This window comes from Daphnia magna, linkage group LG2 (genome assembly GCF_020631705.1).
Source record: "Daphnia magna isolate NIES linkage group LG2, ASM2063170v1.1, whole genome shotgun sequence".
Lineage (NCBI taxonomy): Eukaryota > Metazoa > Arthropoda > Branchiopoda > Diplostraca > Daphniidae > Daphnia > Daphnia magna.
The window spans coordinates 18279093-18299044 of NC_059183.1; the positions used below are offsets into that span (position 1 = coordinate 18279093).

Here is a 19952-nt window from a genome sequence, read left to right on the forward strand (position 1 = left end):
ATCATACAAGGTCATTTACAAACGGTCGAGGGGTAAAAGACGTATATCTTCAGTTAAAAATAGAAAATAACCGTGTCAGAAGGCTGTGTTGCTGCGTTTTCTAACATTATAAGCGCCATATACAGCCCAACTATTCCAATTTTGACACGGTGAACAGAAGCAGTAGAAACCTTCGTGTTTGGATGCACAGTTTACGTATGGTAGAAGCGGTTAAAACTTGGGGCTGCTTTCTAATTTTAGAAAGAATACCCTGCTTCAGAACAAGACGGCAGCAGCAACAATCATTAGAAGCGTCTCGGCGCGCAATGTTCATGTTGAAAGAGCTTTCTCACCCCGTCGTCGTCAGCCCTCTTCACTTTCGTGTTTTCTCTTTGGATCCTTCCATCGTGTTATTTTTCGTGAGCCGTCGCGCCCGTTGAGCTGCGCCAATTTCAAAATTCAACCAAACTAAAGGTGATTCTGCATACGGAATTCTGTGTGCCGAGTTTTATCCCATCTTAACAAAGTGAGTTGTTTCACATCCTTCAAACACACTTCAAAAATTAAATTTGTGGTCCTTTTTTATTCTTCGGCTCACTTAAATAAGTTACGACGTGCGTGTCCAGTCATATTTAAGATCCAAGATTTAATCCCAACCATAAAAGTACTGTAAGAAAACGGTTAAGACTCTTCCTTTGACCAACAAACATCAATAGAGATTTTGCGGTGTAAAGAACGTCGAGGAGTTGTTTAGTTAACCCCCATAAGAAGAGCTTAGTCAGACTACAACACGGGGACTTGGATAAATTTAGCTTCCAGTCAGGACAATATACACACTTTGGCATTGGTTACGCGGGACCCGTGAGTATTCGGTCGACAAGACGGGAGTCAGGCGGACGCCGGTTCAAGCTATCTAAAGTTTCAGAACTTTTGTAGCATTCATTGCACAGTACTGTTAGCTTCCTAAAGTAGTTGAAGCATCCGTATAACTGCTATTTGGATAAGCCGTGATCAAGTAAAATGTTTGTTATACTACTTTATTTTCATCAGATTGTCATTTTTAAGTCATTTAGCAGCCTAGTTATATAATAGCGTTATTAGTAGGCTAATAGCCAGAAGTATTATTCTTAGTATTTCTTTTGAGAAGAGAATTTCCTACCTTAACCATTGACGTCTTTATTAATGATTCACTGTTAATCACGCTGGAAATTATTTTCGTAAAATGCGAAAAATTGACAGACAGCCTTTTGTCCTTTATCAGAATCAGATATCGAAGTGTCTAGTTTTCGATTAATAACAGCAAAATTCTTAGAAAATCAAAAATGGTGGTTGAATTGTTTTGGGCGTCCCGCAAAAGTATTGGCATTTTGTTGCTGCTTGGCAATCACGCATAGTTATTGTTTACATTTGGTTGTTTAAAAATGGTAGAGTTCGAGAAATGTCGGTCGTAAATCCAACACCCACTTTGAGTGTCCACCAAACTGCTACGTGTTACACTATTTTAATAATCATGCCTTATTTAAAGTTTGAGCATCCAAGCAACCTCTTTACAAGAAGAGAGCCATGGATTCCGAAGCCGAAGCCGTTGTACTGGAAAATGTTTTCAATCTACAAGTAAACAAAGACTAAATACGTCATCATTGAATTTATTTTCCAGAGTTCGTTCTATATAAATTCTGACTTTTAAAGGGGGAAGGAAACCCGGCAGATGAAACACTTGTAGCAGAGAAAAAGAAAAAAAAATCTAGCACCAAAAAACCAAAAAAGTCAAAACAAGATGTGGCCTCCAAAGCAACAGTAAGCTTTTGAAATTATAAAATAGGAAATTTAATGTATAACTGAATTTCTTTTTTACTTTAGAAATTTGAGGGGAAAAAAATCCATGTCCGTTCCGTTGATGCTGCACAAGTCCAGCAGAGATTCAACAAGGTAAATTTAAAATATTTGTTACAGCTAAACCGTACTTAAAATGAATGTTTTATTTTCTGTCATTAAGCATATATTTTATATTTTTAGGTACCATCTGATTCTGATGCTTCCGCCACACTTTGCAAGCTATGCAACAAGCAAGTTTTTCAAATGGAGAGAATTAAAGCAGAAAAGCTGGTTTGGCACAAACACTGCTTTAAGTGCACTGAGTGTCAAAAGAACCTAACGTTAGTATACATCGTGCGCAAACTCCAGTTTGACGTTCATAAGAACTGTCTTGATTAACAGGGTTGATACCTACAATAGCCATGAAGGTATGATCTACTGCAAGCCTCACTTCAAACAGTTATTTCAACCAAAGGCAGTCCTGGAGTCCGACGAGCCATGCAAGCATTAATACATTACATTAAATGCCTCACCATATTGATGAACTTTTTTCTATCTAGATTATCTAAAGCCTGAATTGATTATTAGAGAGAGTCAGCCTATCGAACTACCGGCAGACGTTGTACGAGGTATCATTTACTTTTTCGTTTTTCTTTTCTTTACGGATAAATCCATTATTTCTGTGCATCTACAGCGAGTGAAACCTCTAGTAGTTACGGTATGGACGAATTAACAAACCTGGATCTCAAATCTAGATTTACAATTTTTGAGCGAGCGTCTTCAAACTCGCAGGCTGATGTGGAAATCAGAGAAGAACACAAGACGGTTAAACGCTCAGAGAGTATTCTATCACGATTGGCTCGGTAAGTTATGTCCTTATACTGATCGTGCAATCGGAATAGCCATCGAATTTTGACCTTCAAATTGGGTTTAGATTTGATCGTGACAATGCCAGCTTGAAGAACGAATTGTCTAAATCCTGTGGTAATTTAGACATTCAGGATTCATCGTCTGAAGGTGAAGAAGGGTACATGTACGACGACGTGGCCGGCAACCGCCTGTCAGCTTACCTGGGACCGGATAATTCCGTTAGCTTTGGTTCCATATCTGATATCAAATCGAAATGGGAAGAAGAGAAGAGCGGGTCTCATTTCAACCGCCGCGAAGAGTTAGCTAAGCAGCGCAAAGAAGAACTTAAGATATTACGAGCTCGGCAATGCCAAGTATTTGTTCTATTGGGAATAGATAAAATTCTGAAAATCATCAACTAATCTATCCATTGCCATTCAGGGTCGGCAACTTCGTTTGAAGGAGCAGTACGAGCAGGCGACACAAGAAGGGCGAGATGGTAAAGAATGTCATGTAAATGACGCAAGTGTTGTTGATCCTGAAAAGATCAAACATATTAAGGACATATTTGAAATGGGTGGAAACGAAGAGAGAACGTCTGTGAACAAATCTTCGGAACATCTTGTCGACCCTGAGAAACTCAAACAACTGAAGGGAATGTTCGAAAGCGGAGGCGACAGTGCCTTTGGCGAAAAACATGAACGTCATGAAGAAGTGATTCTTGGAGGTAGCAAAAACTTGTTCTGAGTGCAGCTTTCAATAACTGAACATATTGAAATTATTTATTAGCTATTACCAAAGAAGCCCGAAATATTTTCAAACAAATGGAGGAAAATGGATTTCAGGATAAGAATCGCCAAAAAAGAGTATAGTTCGCTTGTGCCCAACCTGAACATCTCGAATAAATTGTTATTTACGTTTTTAGGAACAATATGGCTTGGAAAATAAAGATACTTTCAAAAGCACATCCGCTATGCTGGACTTGTTCCGTCGTCTTGAAAAGGAACCGGACACATACAGAGGTAGCTGCCAAGCATTCCACGAATGACAAATTCATAGAATTTTATCTAATCAGAATACGTTCCTTGCAGAAAACCGAGACGAAGATGATTATGAGGAAGAAGAGGAAGATGGAAGTGAGGGAGAGTATTCGGATGATGGGCATGGTTCTGACGATAACGAAGAAGAAGAAAATCTACCGGTCGGTCTGACTCCTCAACAACAAGAGCTGTTACAAATTGTAAGTGAAAGATTATTGAACAAGTTCCAAACCAGGATGTCACAGTCGTAACCGTTCTTGTGGGTTTTTCATTTTTCTTCCTTGTTTTCTGTCTTTAGGCCAGAGATCGAGCTGTAGCCAAAAACATGAGAGAGAAATTCGAACGCTGGGAATTCAGCACTGACGAAGAAAAGTTAGCCTACGAGAAAACTATGATGATTCCCGAATCGGAAGAGATACAAGCATCATTAAACACGACCAGGAACTTGCGCGCCATGTTTGAAAACCTGCAAAACGAGCCGCCAAAACCAGAGAAGCCTAGGATCAAAGTCAATAGATTCGTTTGATGGCTTTTGTTTTTTACACGATTTAAACCAATAATCGTCAGCCCTCGGGTGAGATAAGAATTTTCTAAATTAAACTTGTCGTTGAAGTAAATGTTCAGTGTACTACTCAACCAAATTTTTTTGACAAGCACATGGATTGACAGCAAAATACATTTTACTTGCTAAGGCTTCATGATGGACAACAAATTAGATTTTGTTAAAACATTGAAGTCTTTGAAATCCCTCCATGGAGCTGTTTGGTGTGTATCGAACTCTATGCATTATTATTTCCAGGTATATTGCTCTTCACTGGCGGAGTCGTTGTCCGGCTCGGGAAATGTAGTTCGCCTAACGGACGATAAGATCAGCCGTGAATTCGAACCGTTTTTGGCCTACTGTTGCCAAAGCTTTATAGTCCTACTGAATCCGCAGCGATGCACAAGGAAGTCGTAAAAATTGAAAAGAAAAACGAACTCGATGGGAGTGAAAATTGTCGGACTTGGGCGAGTCCATCGGCCAACAGGTATAGCTATTTTAATCCAGCGGAAGCTGCGGTTCTACATTGATGCGGTACCTGCGCCTTCTAACTGATTCCATCGAGCGCGACACCCGCAACTAAAGAACGAGTCTCACCGTTTAATGGAGCGCAGCTACGTGCCTTTTCTTTTGGTTTGCAAGAGGAAATGCCCTCAGGAGCATCTCAAGTTAGTTGTTTTTTTAGTGGGAAAAGCGATGCGTTTCGTCGCCGCCACAACATCATAAAGAACACAATATCATCGTCTGATACGTTCATTATTTTTATGTAATAATAAAGCTTAGACTGCTAAGGTGTTTCAACAGTTAGGGAGGAGCCGACGAAGAATGTTTTTTGCTGGAAATAAAAGGACCAAACTGCCTAAGGATTATTGGCGTGCGAGTGGGTTTAATGCTTTAAGGTAATTCTTTTTCAAAACAACTATTTTCCACATTTTCTATGACGAAATATATAAGCCAGTCATGATAAATCAATTTGTTGAAGATGTTCTAGCTATTCGTGACTGTTTCATCCTTCGACTTCATGTTTCGAGTTGTTAGGGAAACACGAAAAGACATCATTCATTTTGATTTCTTTTATTGCAAACCTGAAAAGTTCTGACGTCGGTCAGTAAAGAGAAGGGCTGGGTACGTGCGCGCCTGCATGATGTGACGAGTCACGCTTCAACGGGAATCCGAGTCGAATTATACCACGTCATTGTGTTGCGTGTTGCCAACAGAGCTTTCGGTATTTCCAACGAATAGCTGAAAGATGCCAAGAATGGCGTGAACGCCTCTTACTGCAACAAAATGGCAGCGGCGTATGTGAATTCAATTTTGAATTGCAAACCATTTTGCGAACCAAGTAGCGTATCAATCACCCGTACACGCAAACATCCTCAACATTTTAATTAATATATACAAAATAACCACACCTATAACGACCCACCTGTTCATTCTCGACACACGTTGGTTGGCATGAGCCATTCCTATTTGGACTGTTGAACTACCTTGCTAGGCAAATTGAGTAGCTTTTATTTCTTTTGACTAATGTTTACTCAGATTGTGTGCAGTCGAAATACAGTTTTCGGTCGTTCTATATTTCATAGCTTTTGCATTTAATTGGTGATCCGGTTTGTTGATACACACCAATTGGCATTGCCTTAAAATTAGTGTCCTAATTCAATTCTTGTTTGAATGCGGAGTTCGTCAAGTGTCAACGACACGACCTTTTAAGATTTCTTATCACGATGCAGCTCGTCAATCCAACATTTGATATGGACTTAACAATGAAGGAGTAACCAGCCTATAATCCCGTCATCAGGTTTGGGACAGGTTTATTACCCTCACCTTTTTCCCCCCCTGCTTTTTTGTTGCTGTACTCTTGGCTAACCAGAGTGAGAAGAAGGGTGGGGCTTTTGGTGTGACCTCGTTACGTACTGACTGTAAATAACGAGACGTGACGCACTAGAGAACAAATAATGCAGATGACTAATTTTATCAGTGAATTTCATTTGGGCTTTATTATACATTTTATTTTCGGATTGCTGGAGACACAGATTACACACATTGGGATTGTAAGTCGTAATGGTACTTTGTTTTGGTTTTACATTCTGTATCGAAATGAAGAGTTTTGCCGGAAGTGGTTAGTGCACACGGACATGAAACTTCTTTTCCCTTTCCCTCGCCACCCGTTGCCCTTCCTTTTTTGCTAGAAAGTGAAAGCCATCTAGTGGCCCTTGTGCGAACCGACGTCTGTATTTTAGGAGAAAAAGAGACCGACTGTCAAAAAAATGGCTTCGTGTAACGAAAGTCCCTGCTCTCACTCTACAGAATTTCCTGAAAGTAAGTTGAATTGAATTTTGTTTTCATTGATAAACTTTCCCTTACCATCAATTAAAGGAAAGTTTTCTTTGCGGCCGTTTGGAACCAATATGAGTACATTCAGCTCGAAATTCCATGTTTAAGACTTAACGGAAGGGAGGGTTCATACGTATTTGAGACCCACCCACACTTTTTTGTTACTACTAATTTGCTCTCACCTTATTTTGGGGTAAATTGACACCTATTCAGGCGAATCGTAAGTTATATACGACAACCGTTTTGCTCATCATGGAATCAGATGTCCATGGTATCCTTGTGCATCCTTGTTTCAGTTCATTCAAACCTATTCGTTACCAGCCCCAAAACTCTTGCCTATTCCCACTTTCCTTCCAAAGAGATTTGCATCTCTGTTTACTCAACCTGATCACGTGAAGGCAATATGCCTGCTACATGGGTGTGACCGCTATCCTCTCACCATTTGACATCAGCATGTAACCGGGATGGCACATCATCCCAAATATTTATATCTATGGCAACTGATGTCCTGTTTTGGAACTCATTCTCACTCCCCTTGTGTATACTTGTTCAGCTGAAAAGCTGTGTTAACAGAGCAGTCACAGTCTATAGGTTCTGTTGACCAGATGTGGGTCAGTTCCTTCTGCAAAACACAACTGACTCATTTTGTGTCTTGTGTGCGTGGTCTCTTTTGCGAAAATTTTTAGGTCGCGACCCACAGTCCATCTTCTCAACCTGTGTGTGAGTGAGTCTGTGTTAGTGTCTCGTCATTTTAGCGAAAGCCCTTGATTGACTGCTGTAATCACTTTTTAAAAGTGTTTTGCCGGAGATATCGGCACCCGGTGAGTCACCAAATGGCTGCTGCAGGATTTTTATCCCTCTCATGTCTTGCATCGAAGAAGATTCCGCGCTTATCTTTCTTTCCCTTTCTTGTTTTTTTTTTGTGTGTCAGTGCATACACCATCCATCAGCAGGTTCTTTTTTGGCACAGTCAGGGATCGTAGTGTAGAAGAAGGGCAGGGACAGTCACCGTTAGTTTAGTTGGGCATGACGTCATTCAGCCGATATGATGGCCGTTGCTATAGAGTCCCATCGAAATGGGCGAGTTGTTGGTGTTAGATTCTCTCTCTCTCTCTCTCATTGGTACCTGTTAGCACATTTCCACTTGAATCCTGGCGGCTGTCCAAGAAAACTCGATTAGATTTCGATATGCGATGGAGATGGAAGGTTAAAAAAAAAAAAGGGTTTTATTCCAGGTTGTTGTGGTCAGCTAAGGCATGTGTGTAGCGTGTGGTTGAAATTAACAAGGCGACGGGAGAATGAAAAACGAAAAAAGGGGCAGCCAGAAAAATATCAAAGTACGAGTTTCATTGCCACCGCCTCCATTGCCAAAGGCTGCCTGTGCGACTGGGAAAACGTCAGAACAGCTTGGGGAGCTCCGACCAAGTGCTGTTGCTCCGTGTTTTTTTTCTGCTTTGGACCCGCAGTTGGTTCGGCGATTTCATTCCAAGTGGACGTGCTTTTTTTACCCTCCTCTCAGACGCGACCAACTCACCATCCACGAGTCATCGATTGTTTTTGTTTTTTACTGGCCCGAACAAGCAACAACAAGAAATCCTGATAACTAATAGGATTTGTTGCGTGGGGAGGTTGGTCAAAACGCACGCACTTTGATGGGTTGTTGTTCGTGTTGAAGAAAAGGGTGCTTGAAAGGGGGGGATCCACCCATCTCAAGTGTCTCCGTACCAAGTTTAGTTCTCGCCGTAACAACATCCACGGTAGGGTTGAAGAAACCTGAACTGGATAGGATTACGCACTCTGAACGCAGTTCGTGCTGTTCTTTTTTTTTTTATCGAGTAGCTGTCACCTCCCCCCCCCCCATTCCGATCGAACTAAAAAAAAACAAAGGGGTGACGAAATTTAAGATCAAAGAAAACCACAAAAATGAGCGTCGGGGTAGGAATGGGACTAGGACGGGGTCATGTGACACTGGGTCACAATGTTAACCTAATCAGTAGCAAGACAACCAGTTCTGCAAGCGATCGAAACGATGGCCTGGATGGCATGATTGAACACGACCAAATCAGTCCCACCTGGTCGGTGCAGTGTTGGGACACGTTGGGCGATCAAGTCGATCATTTGATCCTGTTGCCCGAACGCGCTTTAACGATGGATTCGGGTTGGTTGCAAGCGGATTTGGCCGAGATTCTGGCTCACTCGGTCATAGGTCACGGCAGGGGAGACAGTAGAGACTATTCCCTGACCCCCTTCTTGTCCCACCCACACGAGCGCTCCTCATTGTCTCATGACGCCTCCGATAGTTGGCTAGCTCACAGCAGGAGACGCTCTTTAGACTGGAGCTCGGTCAATCCTTCAAGCCAACCACAATCTCCTTTTGTTGCTATAGCCACATCACCCGACCGTAAGTTTCTTGCCTTTCTTTCTTTTTTTTTTTTTCTTTTGATAAACACTTTTTTTTTTTTTTTCTTTCTTTCTTTCTTGGTTTTTTCTTCGAAAAAGTGCAGTATACGTGAAAAGTGTATCGTATATAACAAAAGAGACCCGGGATATCTGACATATTTTCCACGGGAGTTGTAACGGAATTTCTTGCCTTATCCTCGGCATTTTTTTATTTTTATTGTGACGGTAAAAAAAAGGGCCATGTCCTAGACTCTTGGTTGCTTGATAATTCTTAACACCACCAACAACAACGCAATGTTCACAAGTAGAGGGATGTAGAGAAAGGTTAAAGGATACTTGCTATTAGTTATCCACTAACTCACAAAAGCTTAACGCTGAGGATCGATAGTGACAAGCGACTCAGGAATGTCTATATCCCTAGATTTTTATATATTTTTTTAAAACCCCCAAATAAAATCCGAGCTTTTTCAGTCTCCCCCCATTTTTCTTCGTTCCCCTCGTTCGACTCACGAGAACCCATAAGAATGTTAAGCGAAAAGGCTATAAAGGTTTAGAACGAAGGGTTTTTCTCTCTCTGCTTTTATCAAATGAAGAAGCCAATTAAACTTTGGAATTTACAATCGCTATCCCCCCCCTATCCTTTGCCTTTCGATTAACTAACGAGTTTCCGATCTCTTTCTTTTCATTATTTCCCTATTTGAAAAGAAATGTTTGACATATTTAACGAGCGGAAGCGGAAAATTTCTCTTCGTTTAGATTTGTCTTATTGATTTCTTTTTCCTCCTTTTCCGATATTGAATGCGTTTGGACAGAAGAAAAAAAACAAAAATAGAAACGAGTTCGCGTGTCCTTCGACTTTGCCTCTTACCTGTGATATGGTTCAGTTTCGTAACTCTTTCAACTTTTGCAATTCAGACTTAAAAAGTTCATTCCTCCCCTCCCCGAAAAAGTTTTTATTTTCAATCCGACGATTGGGATTTAAAGTTTACAACGCTTCATTGCGGTTCGTTGCAATGAAAAGGGAAAGGTAACAGTGCGTTGAATAGCCGATGATTGGCTCTCGTTTTTTTTTTTTTCTTTTTCTTTCCCGCTGGTTTCGTGTGTGGCTAAGTGTCGAAGAGACAACGGAGAGAAAGAGAGAGAGGTGTGTGCGACTATCCGAGCGTGTACTTACTGCCCAGTCATTGCTCCCTGGGCTCGGCGCGTGTGTTTTGGTCGTCTGTACGACTTTGGAGCCCCGTCTTCATTCGAAATTGATGGTCAATTGCATGTGAACTGAAAAGATAGCAGGAGCTGCTTCAATGTGCGTCGTAAGCAATGATCCTCTTTCATCCGAGACGGAGCTCAGACTCGTCGAGACCCCATTCCCGATTCGCCACACAACTGACGATTATTTCAATCAGCTACGATTAGGAGGAAACTCGTGTGTTGGAATGGTTTTTTTCTTGTTTTTTTGTTTGTCTGATTTCACGCTCCAAGACTAAATTAAAAAACCCGGGCCGTTATCTCCCCTCGGATAGTGGTGTGTCCATGTGTAGAAATAGCTGAAGGGCTTTTTTTTCAATATCCCATCACAATTTGTTTAATTTCTTCAACGAATTGAATGAAAGTTACAAAAGAAAAGACAAAAAGGAAAAAGGCAATTGAAAGAAATTTTAAGGGGGGAAAAAAAAGGGACGTCTGTTGCGTTGTACGTGACGTATGCGGCCCTGTTGACCAACGAATTGTCATTAAGAGAAAGGGAAATGTACATACAAATGGATGTTTTTTTTTCTTTAAAAAATGAAAAGAGAAATGGTAACAACAAGACAATAATAACAACAACAATCTACGCGGTGCAAGCTAATTGGTGTGTGAGCGCACCGGGAGTGTATTGTGTTTGAACGGTGGCGTTTCTCGTGCAGCAGTAATGCGTGTATACGGATGTGTATACCCGCACTCACGGGCGGTGGCGGCTTCCTCACATCCACTGGCCATTGCGGAAGTGGCTTCTTTTTTTTTTGTGCGTGTATGGAGGACTTAAGGTTGTGGGCTGGGCTGCAACTCGTCGGCCCGTGACGTCCAATTGATGGCCATGTACCGTGCACGCCTATTTCCTTTCTCTTTGCTGTCCGAGACGGACGGACATTCATCTAAGATGAGCGCATTTTTTTTTCTTCCTCTTCTCGTGTTCGTCCTTGTTGGTCACGCAAGAATTAGTTTACCTCCTCTTCGCACTCCCGTTTCATCTTGTCGACCGTGATAATCCGTTTTGGAAATGACGAGAAGAGAAAGACAATGGACGTGGAGCTTGTTCTTCTTCATCAAACAAATGTCGCCTTCGTCAAAAATGACCGTAGTTGGAAAGATATTTTGTCTTCTCTCTTTTCATGTTGACCCCATCAATTGAATGGAGTCGACATTGTTGAAATCGATTGACCTGCTTGTTTTTCCTTCATGCTTTTATATGTAAATCCGTTAGATGTGTCATCACATCATCCGGTCCTGACATCGTGACTGGCCTTCCCTCGAAGCAGAAACCAAAAATAGGAGTGCAAGCGAGTTTTGATAGTGTCGCTTTAGTTTCTCGAGGCGTCCACGACATTCTTTTTACGACATGTCGCGTTATGACCGGAAGAATGTCTTGCCACCGTTGCGTCATGATTTTTGTTAGACCGAACTAAAGCAAGAACAGGTGTATTTGTTTTGTTGCTTAGGGTGGTGGATTGTGGATAGAATGTTTGATAAATTCAAAAAAAAAAAGAAAGAAGATTCCAGTTTGAGAATGAAATTCAGTAACCGGTCCGATCCCGTCTGGTCCGGCCTTATTTTCTTGTTAAAAAGAGTTTTGAGTTGAGTGTACAGTTATGTATTTTTCTTCGTTTTCTTTTTTCCTTCAATTTATTTTTTTATTCTTTTTTGTCGTTCATAGCGTGAACAACGAAAAGGGTGGGTAGTTGTTGTTTTCTCCTCCCCTCCCGTCCTCTTCTTATTTTGCGGTGACGTATTGGTCACGAGGGCTTTTTGCTCTGTTGAACACGTGGCCGGGTGTCCACTCAATTGGAATGTAGTCCTACCTCCCCCTCTCCTCTCCTTCTATTGTGTATATATCTATCTATCTCTTGTATCTGTATGTTGTTGTGTATGTGGAAGGCGCTGAGAGAAACGGATCCAGATCGCTGATTCTGGATGTGTGTGTGTGTGTGTGGCTCTTTTTTTTTCCGTTTTTGTTATCTTCTCTTTCGCCTTACTTTTCTCTCAGTTCGTCGAACTTCATGTTTCTTTCTCTTTTTCCATCTCTCTCTCCCCCTCCCCCATTATGTATACCAGCAGGGCAGGAAAGCTGTTCTGCAACAGCCGCAGCAGCAGCAGCGTCGGCTGTCCAGCGGGAGGAGCGCTCCAAAGTGTTGAGAGAGCGACAGAACGAGGAGCGCCAGCGCAAGTTGGAGGAGCTGAAACAACAAGTAAACGAAAACGTTTTGACTCTTTGAGTTTGTTTTTGTTTTTTTTCGCTGGTTATCGTTGTGCCCATTGTTTCTTCTACCGCCCATCTTGAATACGGATTTCTGTGTGCGTGTAATTGCGTGTGTCATTCATTTAAATATTTGTGTTTGGAAAACAAACAAAAAAATCCAAATAGGCGTTGGCAACGCAAAAGTTTCGTGAACAACAAGAAGAAGAACGCCGCCGACGAATGGAAGAGCAGCGCCTACGCGACCTGGAGCGCCGCACCCAGGTCGAGGAGCGCAAAAAGGCCATCCTGGAAGCGGAACGCGAACGACGGGAGGCCATGCTACGGCGCAGTGAAGATCGTGGCATCCGGCAGGAGACGAAACGCCGCAACGAACGCGGATCCATCGCCTTTGCCTTTGGCAGCTCAACGCCGAGGATGCTGGAGCCGGTAGACAGCTGCTCAAGTTATTGGGGCTCGAGAAGGTCAGATAAGATAACAACCAAACAACTTGACTATACTTTGCATGATTTTCCTATCTTATGTATTTAAATTTTGGACTTTCTTTTTTTTTTTTTCTCTCCATTTTTTTTTCGTGCAATTTGAAACAAATAAAAAAAAAATGACACAGGGCCACGTCAACCACCAATGTCATGTCGGCCTCCAGTCATGGACGCGTCATGCTGAATGAGACAACCGCGCCCAACGGTGGTGGGAACAACAACAAACTCCGGGCCTCTTCAGTCTTTGGACTCGATCAGAATCAAGGTAAATATTTTGTTGTTTCTTTTTATTTATTTATTTTGTTTTGTTTTGTTTTTTTCGTATAAGGAGTTATTATTATTGTTATTATTTTGAATTGGTTTTGCTGGTTTTTTTTTTTTCCTTTCTTCCCTTTGGCTTTTCTTTAAATTACTATAGATTTTTTTCTTTTTTCTGCACTCCCACATTTTATCGCCGTCATTTTGTTTCGGTTGAGGCGTTGTACATATCATCCGTTTGTGACTCATTGCCTATTTTTCCCCCTAAATTTTGACGACGATTTCAACATCGCCCATCTTTTTTTTAATTTTTTTTTTATTATTATTAAAAAAACAAACACTTGAAACATGCGCATTGCTGTGATGACGACATGTCCGCCAACGGGAATTTCAAAAAAAAAAAAATTAATTAAAAGATGACGAAAGCGACCGCGGGCAACGGCGAATGAGTCAAGAAGTTGAATGGGAAAATAGCCGTCGGGCGTCAGAAGTGATGACGTCGTCGTCAGTGAGGAAAACTAGCGTTGGCGACACGATTTCGGCTTTTGGCCAACAACGCCAGCCTCCCGAGGTCTACCACCCGTCGATCCACCGCCACAACAATAGGTGGTCGGCTGGTCGACCTCATACGAGCTCACTCTTTGGTGCTGGATGTTTCTTTTTAGGTGAGGCTTCAGCTTCTCTTTTATCCGCTGGTGCACGACCGTTGACATGAGTGATCGTCCCCGATCGGATAACAATTTCAGGATTAATCTGAATGCCTTATTTTCAAAGAAGAGAGACATCCGCTCTAATGCATCCCTGCTGCATGGCCATTGGCAATAGATACGAGCACTTAAACAATGCGGAGCTTCCAAATAATTAATTCGCTCTTTTCGTTTTTCCTTGTTTTCTTGTCTCATTATCATAATGTTTCTTGGTTATGTTTTTGGATATCTTTTTTTGTTTTGTTTTTATGTGTGTTTTTTTATCGTCCCTTTGTCACACAAGACTCACGGTCTGGTGCATTCTTTTGTTAAGCTTTTGTTTTGACGTTGGGGAGGGCAAACGTTGTTGGCTCACGCCCAATCGCAATTAACCAATGGAAATGAGTCGTTTATTTGTTTCGTTTTTCGTCGATGCATGTTTTTGTGTTTCGACTTTTAATTGGTTTATTTCTCGTCTAATTTTTGTAAACGCGTGAATGTTTTGTTGGTGATTATCAGGCGATGATTTGATGACGCAATCGACTTCAGCCGTTCAGGGTGGACGAAGGAAGAGGACCGACTTGATCCCAACGATCCCAATCCACCGAGGGGAAGGTGACAGATCACCACGTTCGCCGCTGTACGGCTCGTCGTCGGGCGCCTCGTCCAGCCGGGGATCCGTCAATCGCTCAACAGGTATGTCGGTCTCGTTGTCGCGACTGGACCAACTGTCGCAGCCGCGTCGTCGACTTTCGCAAAATCAATTGCCCTCGCCCTCCACCGCCCCCCTCCAGCCCTTGCACGAAACTGAAAGCCCCCAACATCCACCAACTACACAATTAGTCTCCTCCTCCTCCTCCTCCTGCTCTAACAAATCGGCCACCACCACTACCCGGTCGTCTCGACCCGCAACCCGAATGCACCCGTCATCGTCGTCTTCTGCCGGAACGATTGCAGCACGCAGCAATCGCAGCATGTCTAAAAGCATGTCTCATTTGGCTCCTGGCCGCCCTTCTCCTTCCAAAGAAAGCGCTTCGTCCGCAACCGACAGATCGACTACTCCTCACACACCTCGTAATGGTGCGACAACGACGACGACACGAGCTGAACGATTGCGCCAAAAAGCGCGTCAGCACGCACCGTCGCAACGCCCTCATCATGGTATGGGTTAGAAATGTGTTGTGTCGAGCACGGCAAAACTTACCAGACAAAACATGAGATGACGATCGCTACTGGCGGCTATTGCTCAAATCGCTTTTGAATGCAAGTTTTCTCTTCGCTTTCTGCTCTCAAAACTTTTTTTTTTTTTTTTTTTCAAAACACCTGCGCTATTTTTTCTTCCCCCCCTTTCTCACTCGAATTGTCTTCCAAACATTCGAGAAATTGTGTCTTGGTCGCACACCGTCACGTCCGCTAACTTTCGTGTTTTTGACCACAAAATTGGATATCGGCCTTGTACGGCATTGAGAGCGTCGGCGTCGGTAACCCGGAAAGCAGCAGAAGTGGAATAATTGAGGCGTTTCTCTTTTAAAATAGGGAATTTTTTGGGTTAAAAGTATTTCGTTGTCGGATAATTAAGTTAAAAAAAAACTAATGATATCAATCATTTTTGGGGATCGAAGAAGGAATCATTTCCTTTCGACATTTTTTTGTTTTCTTTTGTAGTCATCTTTTGATTTTGATCGTGATAGCCAAAACCGGTATTTAAACGGAATGCATCTCTTCCCCGTACAGCGAAATTGGGGCGCGACAGCAGTTATGACAGTAGTTGGCACACAAAAGCCAACAGCAGCACAAAATAATGGGAAGTTATCCGCGATTTTGCGGACTGAATAGCATCACGACGGTCTCTCGAAACTAAAAAAAAAAAGAAATTACAAAATAAAGAGGGAGGGAAAGAAAATGTTTTTCTTGTCTGGGATAACATCTGGCACGTCTTGTGCTTTCATGTCTGTTCGGAAAAAAATAACAGAGCCAATCCGATTTGCTTATGAAAGATGATGGCGTGACGTCGGATAGAAACAAGGAACAAGACGACGATCTTCCACGCGATGAAAGAAACCGCAACATGGAATGAAACGGGGCCTCTTTTCTTTTTTTCAAATTTATATTTTGTTTTTAACTTTTTTCTTCGGTGGTGGATTTGTAATTTAGAGAAGCTTTCATCTCGTTTCAACCTCAATTCACCGTGAAGTCTTTAACCGCTCACGCTGTTGCTTATGTACATCCGTCCTCTCCGTCTCTCTCTCTTCTGCCCGTCCACAATCGGAAACTGCTTTAATTTTTGTCTTATGCCTTCAACAGGAACTGTCGACCTCCTTTTTCTGGCTTTTTCTGTTTTGTCTTTATATTTTTTTATGACCACGAAAGAACTTTTGATTGCCGACTCCCATTTCCTTTTTGAAATTTTTATATCTATTTGGATTTTTCTGCATTTTCTTTTTACGATCGGAAACGGATAACGAAAAGGTCTTCGCAGTGGAGATATAACACCATCGTCACCGACGAGGCCGTTGAGTGCCTTGAGTCAAGTCAGCAGCGTCAGCACGACCGTGGCCAGCAGTACTGCCAGCGTCAGTGGACACGTCCGAGCACGTACCGCTCCGGCCGGAGGCAGAAAGTAAATGAGTTTTTTTTTTTTTTCTGTTTTTCCGACCTCTTTCCCTCTATTTTTTTTTTTTATTCTTCATTTCGTGATTAAAATGAAAGAAAAAAAAGGAAGGCGGTCGTGATCATTGAACCTTTCACATGATAGACGTATCTAATAATAAAAATAGTAATAATAATAATATTCAATTTAGACCGCGTCCAGTGAGCATAGCCGGAACGGGCATGTCGCTAAGCGAAGCAGCTCGAGCTTCTCGTGCGTCGCGTGAAAACATCAACAGCCGCGAGCGCAGTAAAGAAACTAAAGAGAAGGAGAACGAGCGAACTCGACAGACGCAACCGACACCGACAAATGCAACGCCACGTCCGGCCAGAGCGCGAAGCGCCGACATGCGTAAAGACAACAATAACGCCACGCAACAACAGCAAAACAAGAGTCCCGAAGGTAGTGCTCAATCGCAACAGCAGCCGAGCAACGCCAAACGGCCAAGCCGAGACGCCAGGAATGCGACGTCGTCGGCCAAAGATGCTAAAACACCTGTCAAGGCTTCGCTAGTAGAGTCCGCTAAAAGCGCCAAAGGAGCCAAGACGGATGATGGGGCGAACAAGTCTAACAAAGCGGCTGCGGCAGCATCTAAGAAGGCAGACGACGATGCGGTCAAACCGGAACTGTTGCAGGTGCCACAGGTGCAAGTCATGGTTTCAGCAGCCGATGTTCAACTTCAAGAGTCGAATGAGGCCGATGTCAAAGTGGATGAAAGCGATCGTTCCACGGCTGTTGATGTTCTACCGGTAGTCGCTGTCGAACCGGATTTAGTTTCAATGACGGAGTCCGTGTCCGGAGATTCACAGGATGTTGAGATTCCGCAAATAATCAACGACGTTGTCGCTGCGCCGTCGGAAATGTCGCATAATGAAGGACAGGTGTCGGCCGATTCGATTCCGTCCGGGTCGACTACACCATCGGAGACGGGCTCCATTTCGAGCGATTCGATGCCGTCGTCGTTGCAATCGCTTCAATCGCGTAAGATCATTTCGTCGGAAGAGGAAGCCAAAGCGGCCCTGGCCGAAAAGCGACGTCTGGCCCGCGAGCAGATGGAACGCGAAGCCGAACGCGAACGCCTTAGAGCCGAAGAGGAACGTCTCAAGGAAGAAGAGCGGCAGAGACAGGAAGAACTGGAGCAAAAACTAGCCGAAGAGGAAATGAATCGCATGGCGCTGGAAGCCCGTCAAGCGGAAGAAGAACGCCTTCAAAAGTATCATTTTTCATGTTATGATTTGTTTTGTTTTTTCGTAAGGTTTGATTTAAATGTTTTGATCGTCTTTATCGCGAATTAGAGCTATCGAGGAAACCCAGCGCCGTGAAGAAGAGGAGCGCCTCCGCCGGGAGGAGGAAGCTCGCCAGCGTGTCGAAAAGGAACAACAGGATCGTAAAGCTCGCGAGGAAGCGGAAAAGCTGCGCAAAGAGAACGAGGAGCGTTTGCGTCGCGAGGAAGAAGAGCGGCAAGAGAGGCGAAAGCGGGTCGAAGCCATAATGGCGCGGACGCGGGGCAAGAGCAGCGGTCCAGGATCGAGCAACAACAAAGGCGGCAATGAGCTCAATAATACGGTGAGCAGTGTCCAGTCAACTAGCGACGTGACCAACGTCAGCGTCATTAACAACAGCATCAGCCAACCCGATCTGTTGGGCGATATTGTAAATAAAACAAGCAATGGCTCAAACGGCGACGACAGCAACAAACAGTTATCCTTGTCGGCAGACGACGATTCGCTGATGGACGATGACACGACTAAGAAGAACAATGGCTTCCATCACCATCACAAGAATCAGCATATCGACGAGACCGATTTCTCCTCCTCCCTAGCCAGCACCACCACCACCAGTGATTTACCCGACATCTCGAACGTCACCGCCAACGCTGACAGCGTCAACTCGAATGCCAGTACCAACAACATAACCGCCGAAGTCGAGCACGTCGAATTTTTAGCTTGAAAAGTTGACTTTCGACTATGTATTTTTCCCTCTTCCTTTTTCTTTTTCTTTTTTTTTTTTTTTTTATTTTTAAAAACGTCGTTTATCCATTTTCTTAATATCTTGGTAGACAAAGAATGAAAGAGAGGGGCTCAGCGCGCTGAGATTCAGACGGATCCAATCACGGCCATTGTTTTCCTTCATTTTCTTTTAAAATAAAAAGAATTTATTTAAACGTGAAGAAAAATCAAATGTAGATGAAACGCTCTTCCTCGCTCTGAATAAGTCTCTCATTTGTTTTTTGTTTGTTTTTTTCAATTGGTAACCAATCAATTTCTTTTTCTTTCTTTCTTTCTTTTTAATTATTATTGTATTCCAACATTTTTGGCCGCGGGCTTTATTAGCAAATGAGAAGTTTTTCTTCACGAGGAAGATTGTGTGCTGAAAAGAGTTGCAGCTGATTAACTATTTTCTTCTTTTCCCCTGCGATCGCGGTCGATGAGTTTTTAACTATTTTCATAAACATCTGCATGTCTATGTTCCGACGAAACTTTTCCCTTACCCTCCTATCAACTGCCTCCTTTCTGAGATGTTTAAAGACATCCTTGATTCGATTCTTATATACTTTCGAAATGTATTTTTCGTCCCTTTAGGTTTCCCCCGCTTTGTCCATGTTTCTCCTTGCCCTTCCTAGAAGAACCTATATACCTTTCAATGTGTAACAATGAAGGTGTGTCCGCCCGTCTTACCCCACTCCATCCCCTTTCTCGTGCGTGTATCGAGTGCGTATTTTTTTTTTATTTTTTTTTTTTTCATTCATTTTTTTTTTGTCGACAGGATTGAAAAGTTTGGAAGTTGTGATGAGGGGAGAAGTGTCTTTAGAACTTTAAAAAGATAAAATAAAACAGGAAACGAGTTCCAAGAATGAATTAATGTGTACAACCTCTTCAAACTCGTTTTTCTCCGGCGTGTTGGAGTAAAAAATGAATAAACTCTTGTAATCTCAACGTTTTTGTGATGATACTTGTTGTCCAGCTACCACCGATTCGTTAGTAGCTATGGATTCGAAATGTGTTATAAAGTAGAAGAATAATGGATCGTGCCAAATAGTGACTCATGTGGCCGCTGTTGTACTCAAGGTACAATTTTTTTTAAATTGTGTGCCGAAGAAAACGGGAAAAATTTAAATATGCCCGTTTGTTTGACTTCCCGTTAGATTTGACGATGCAATACGCCAGCAGTTTTAGTTTCTAAAACTGTAATTTTAGGTTTTTAATCAAAATACTTAAACTAGCTTGATATTGCCGCCCGATAAAAATAAGTTGTGGGGAAAGAGGTATTATGTTTTAGAATTCGACAGAGATGTGATAGTGACATAATGTAGCTATAAAACCATAAAATAAACATAATGGTAGGGGGCGTAGTGCAAAAAAAAGCTAAACATTTTATGGTAACAGTAAACCAACTAAAAAAATTTTGTTTGACCAGAAACTATTAAAAGTAAACGATCTTTCCCTCTTTGCGCTTTTTTTCAA

At 42.5% G+C, this 19952-nt stretch overlaps 2 protein-coding genes and 1 long non-coding RNA gene across 12 annotated transcripts; 2 read left to right on the top strand and 1 right to left on the bottom strand.

The window, feature by feature from the left end:
- Window positions 1–835: 835 nt before the first annotated feature.
- Window positions 836–4379, top strand: LOC116916274. Its single transcript, XM_045169329.1, is given in 14 exon segments — window positions 836–994; window positions 1505–1593; window positions 1669–1776; window positions 1840–1908; window positions 1996–2135; window positions 2197–2294; window positions 2355–2423; window positions 2489–2657; window positions 2729–3059; window positions 3061–3370; window positions 3433–3509; window positions 3569–3665; window positions 3735–3883; window positions 3982–4379. Coding segments are annotated over 13 exon segments (1896 nt in total). The 5' UTR covers window positions 836–994; window positions 1505–1542; the 3' UTR covers window positions 4210–4379.
- Window positions 4380–6059: 1680 nt separating this feature from the next.
- Window positions 6060–6412, bottom strand: LOC123469957. The gene is made up of 2 exons (XR_006643248.1): window positions 6232–6412; window positions 6060–6168 (listed from the first exon to the last, which is right to left on the bottom strand). It is a non-coding gene; the product is annotated as an uncharacterized LOC123469957 (long non-coding RNA).
- LOC116916272 (MAP7 domain-containing protein 1) lies at window positions 6401–19424 on the top strand. Of its 10 annotated transcripts, none has more exons than XM_045169323.1 (9): window positions 6401–6546; window positions 12271–12404; window positions 12581–12876; window positions 13023–13159; window positions 13569–13817; window positions 14358–14999; window positions 16308–16458; window positions 16640–17701; window positions 17784–19424. In XM_045169323.1, the coding sequence occupies exons 1-9, from the start codon at window positions 6495–6497 to the stop codon at window positions 18436–18438; spliced, it is 3378 nt and encodes a 1125-aa protein (XP_045025258.1). In that variant the 5' UTR covers window positions 6401–6494; the 3' UTR covers window positions 18439–19424. The 10 variants fall into 10 exon arrangements, with proteins under 10 accessions (XP_045025258.1, XP_045025259.1, XP_045025263.1 ...); XM_045169324.1 differs by having other exon boundaries at window positions 6425–6546; window positions 12274–12404; XM_045169328.1 differs by lacking the exon at window positions 6401–6546 and adding an exon at window positions 7160–7382 and having other exon boundaries at window positions 12274–12404.
- The last annotated feature ends 528 nt before the right edge of the window (window positions 19425–19952 follow it).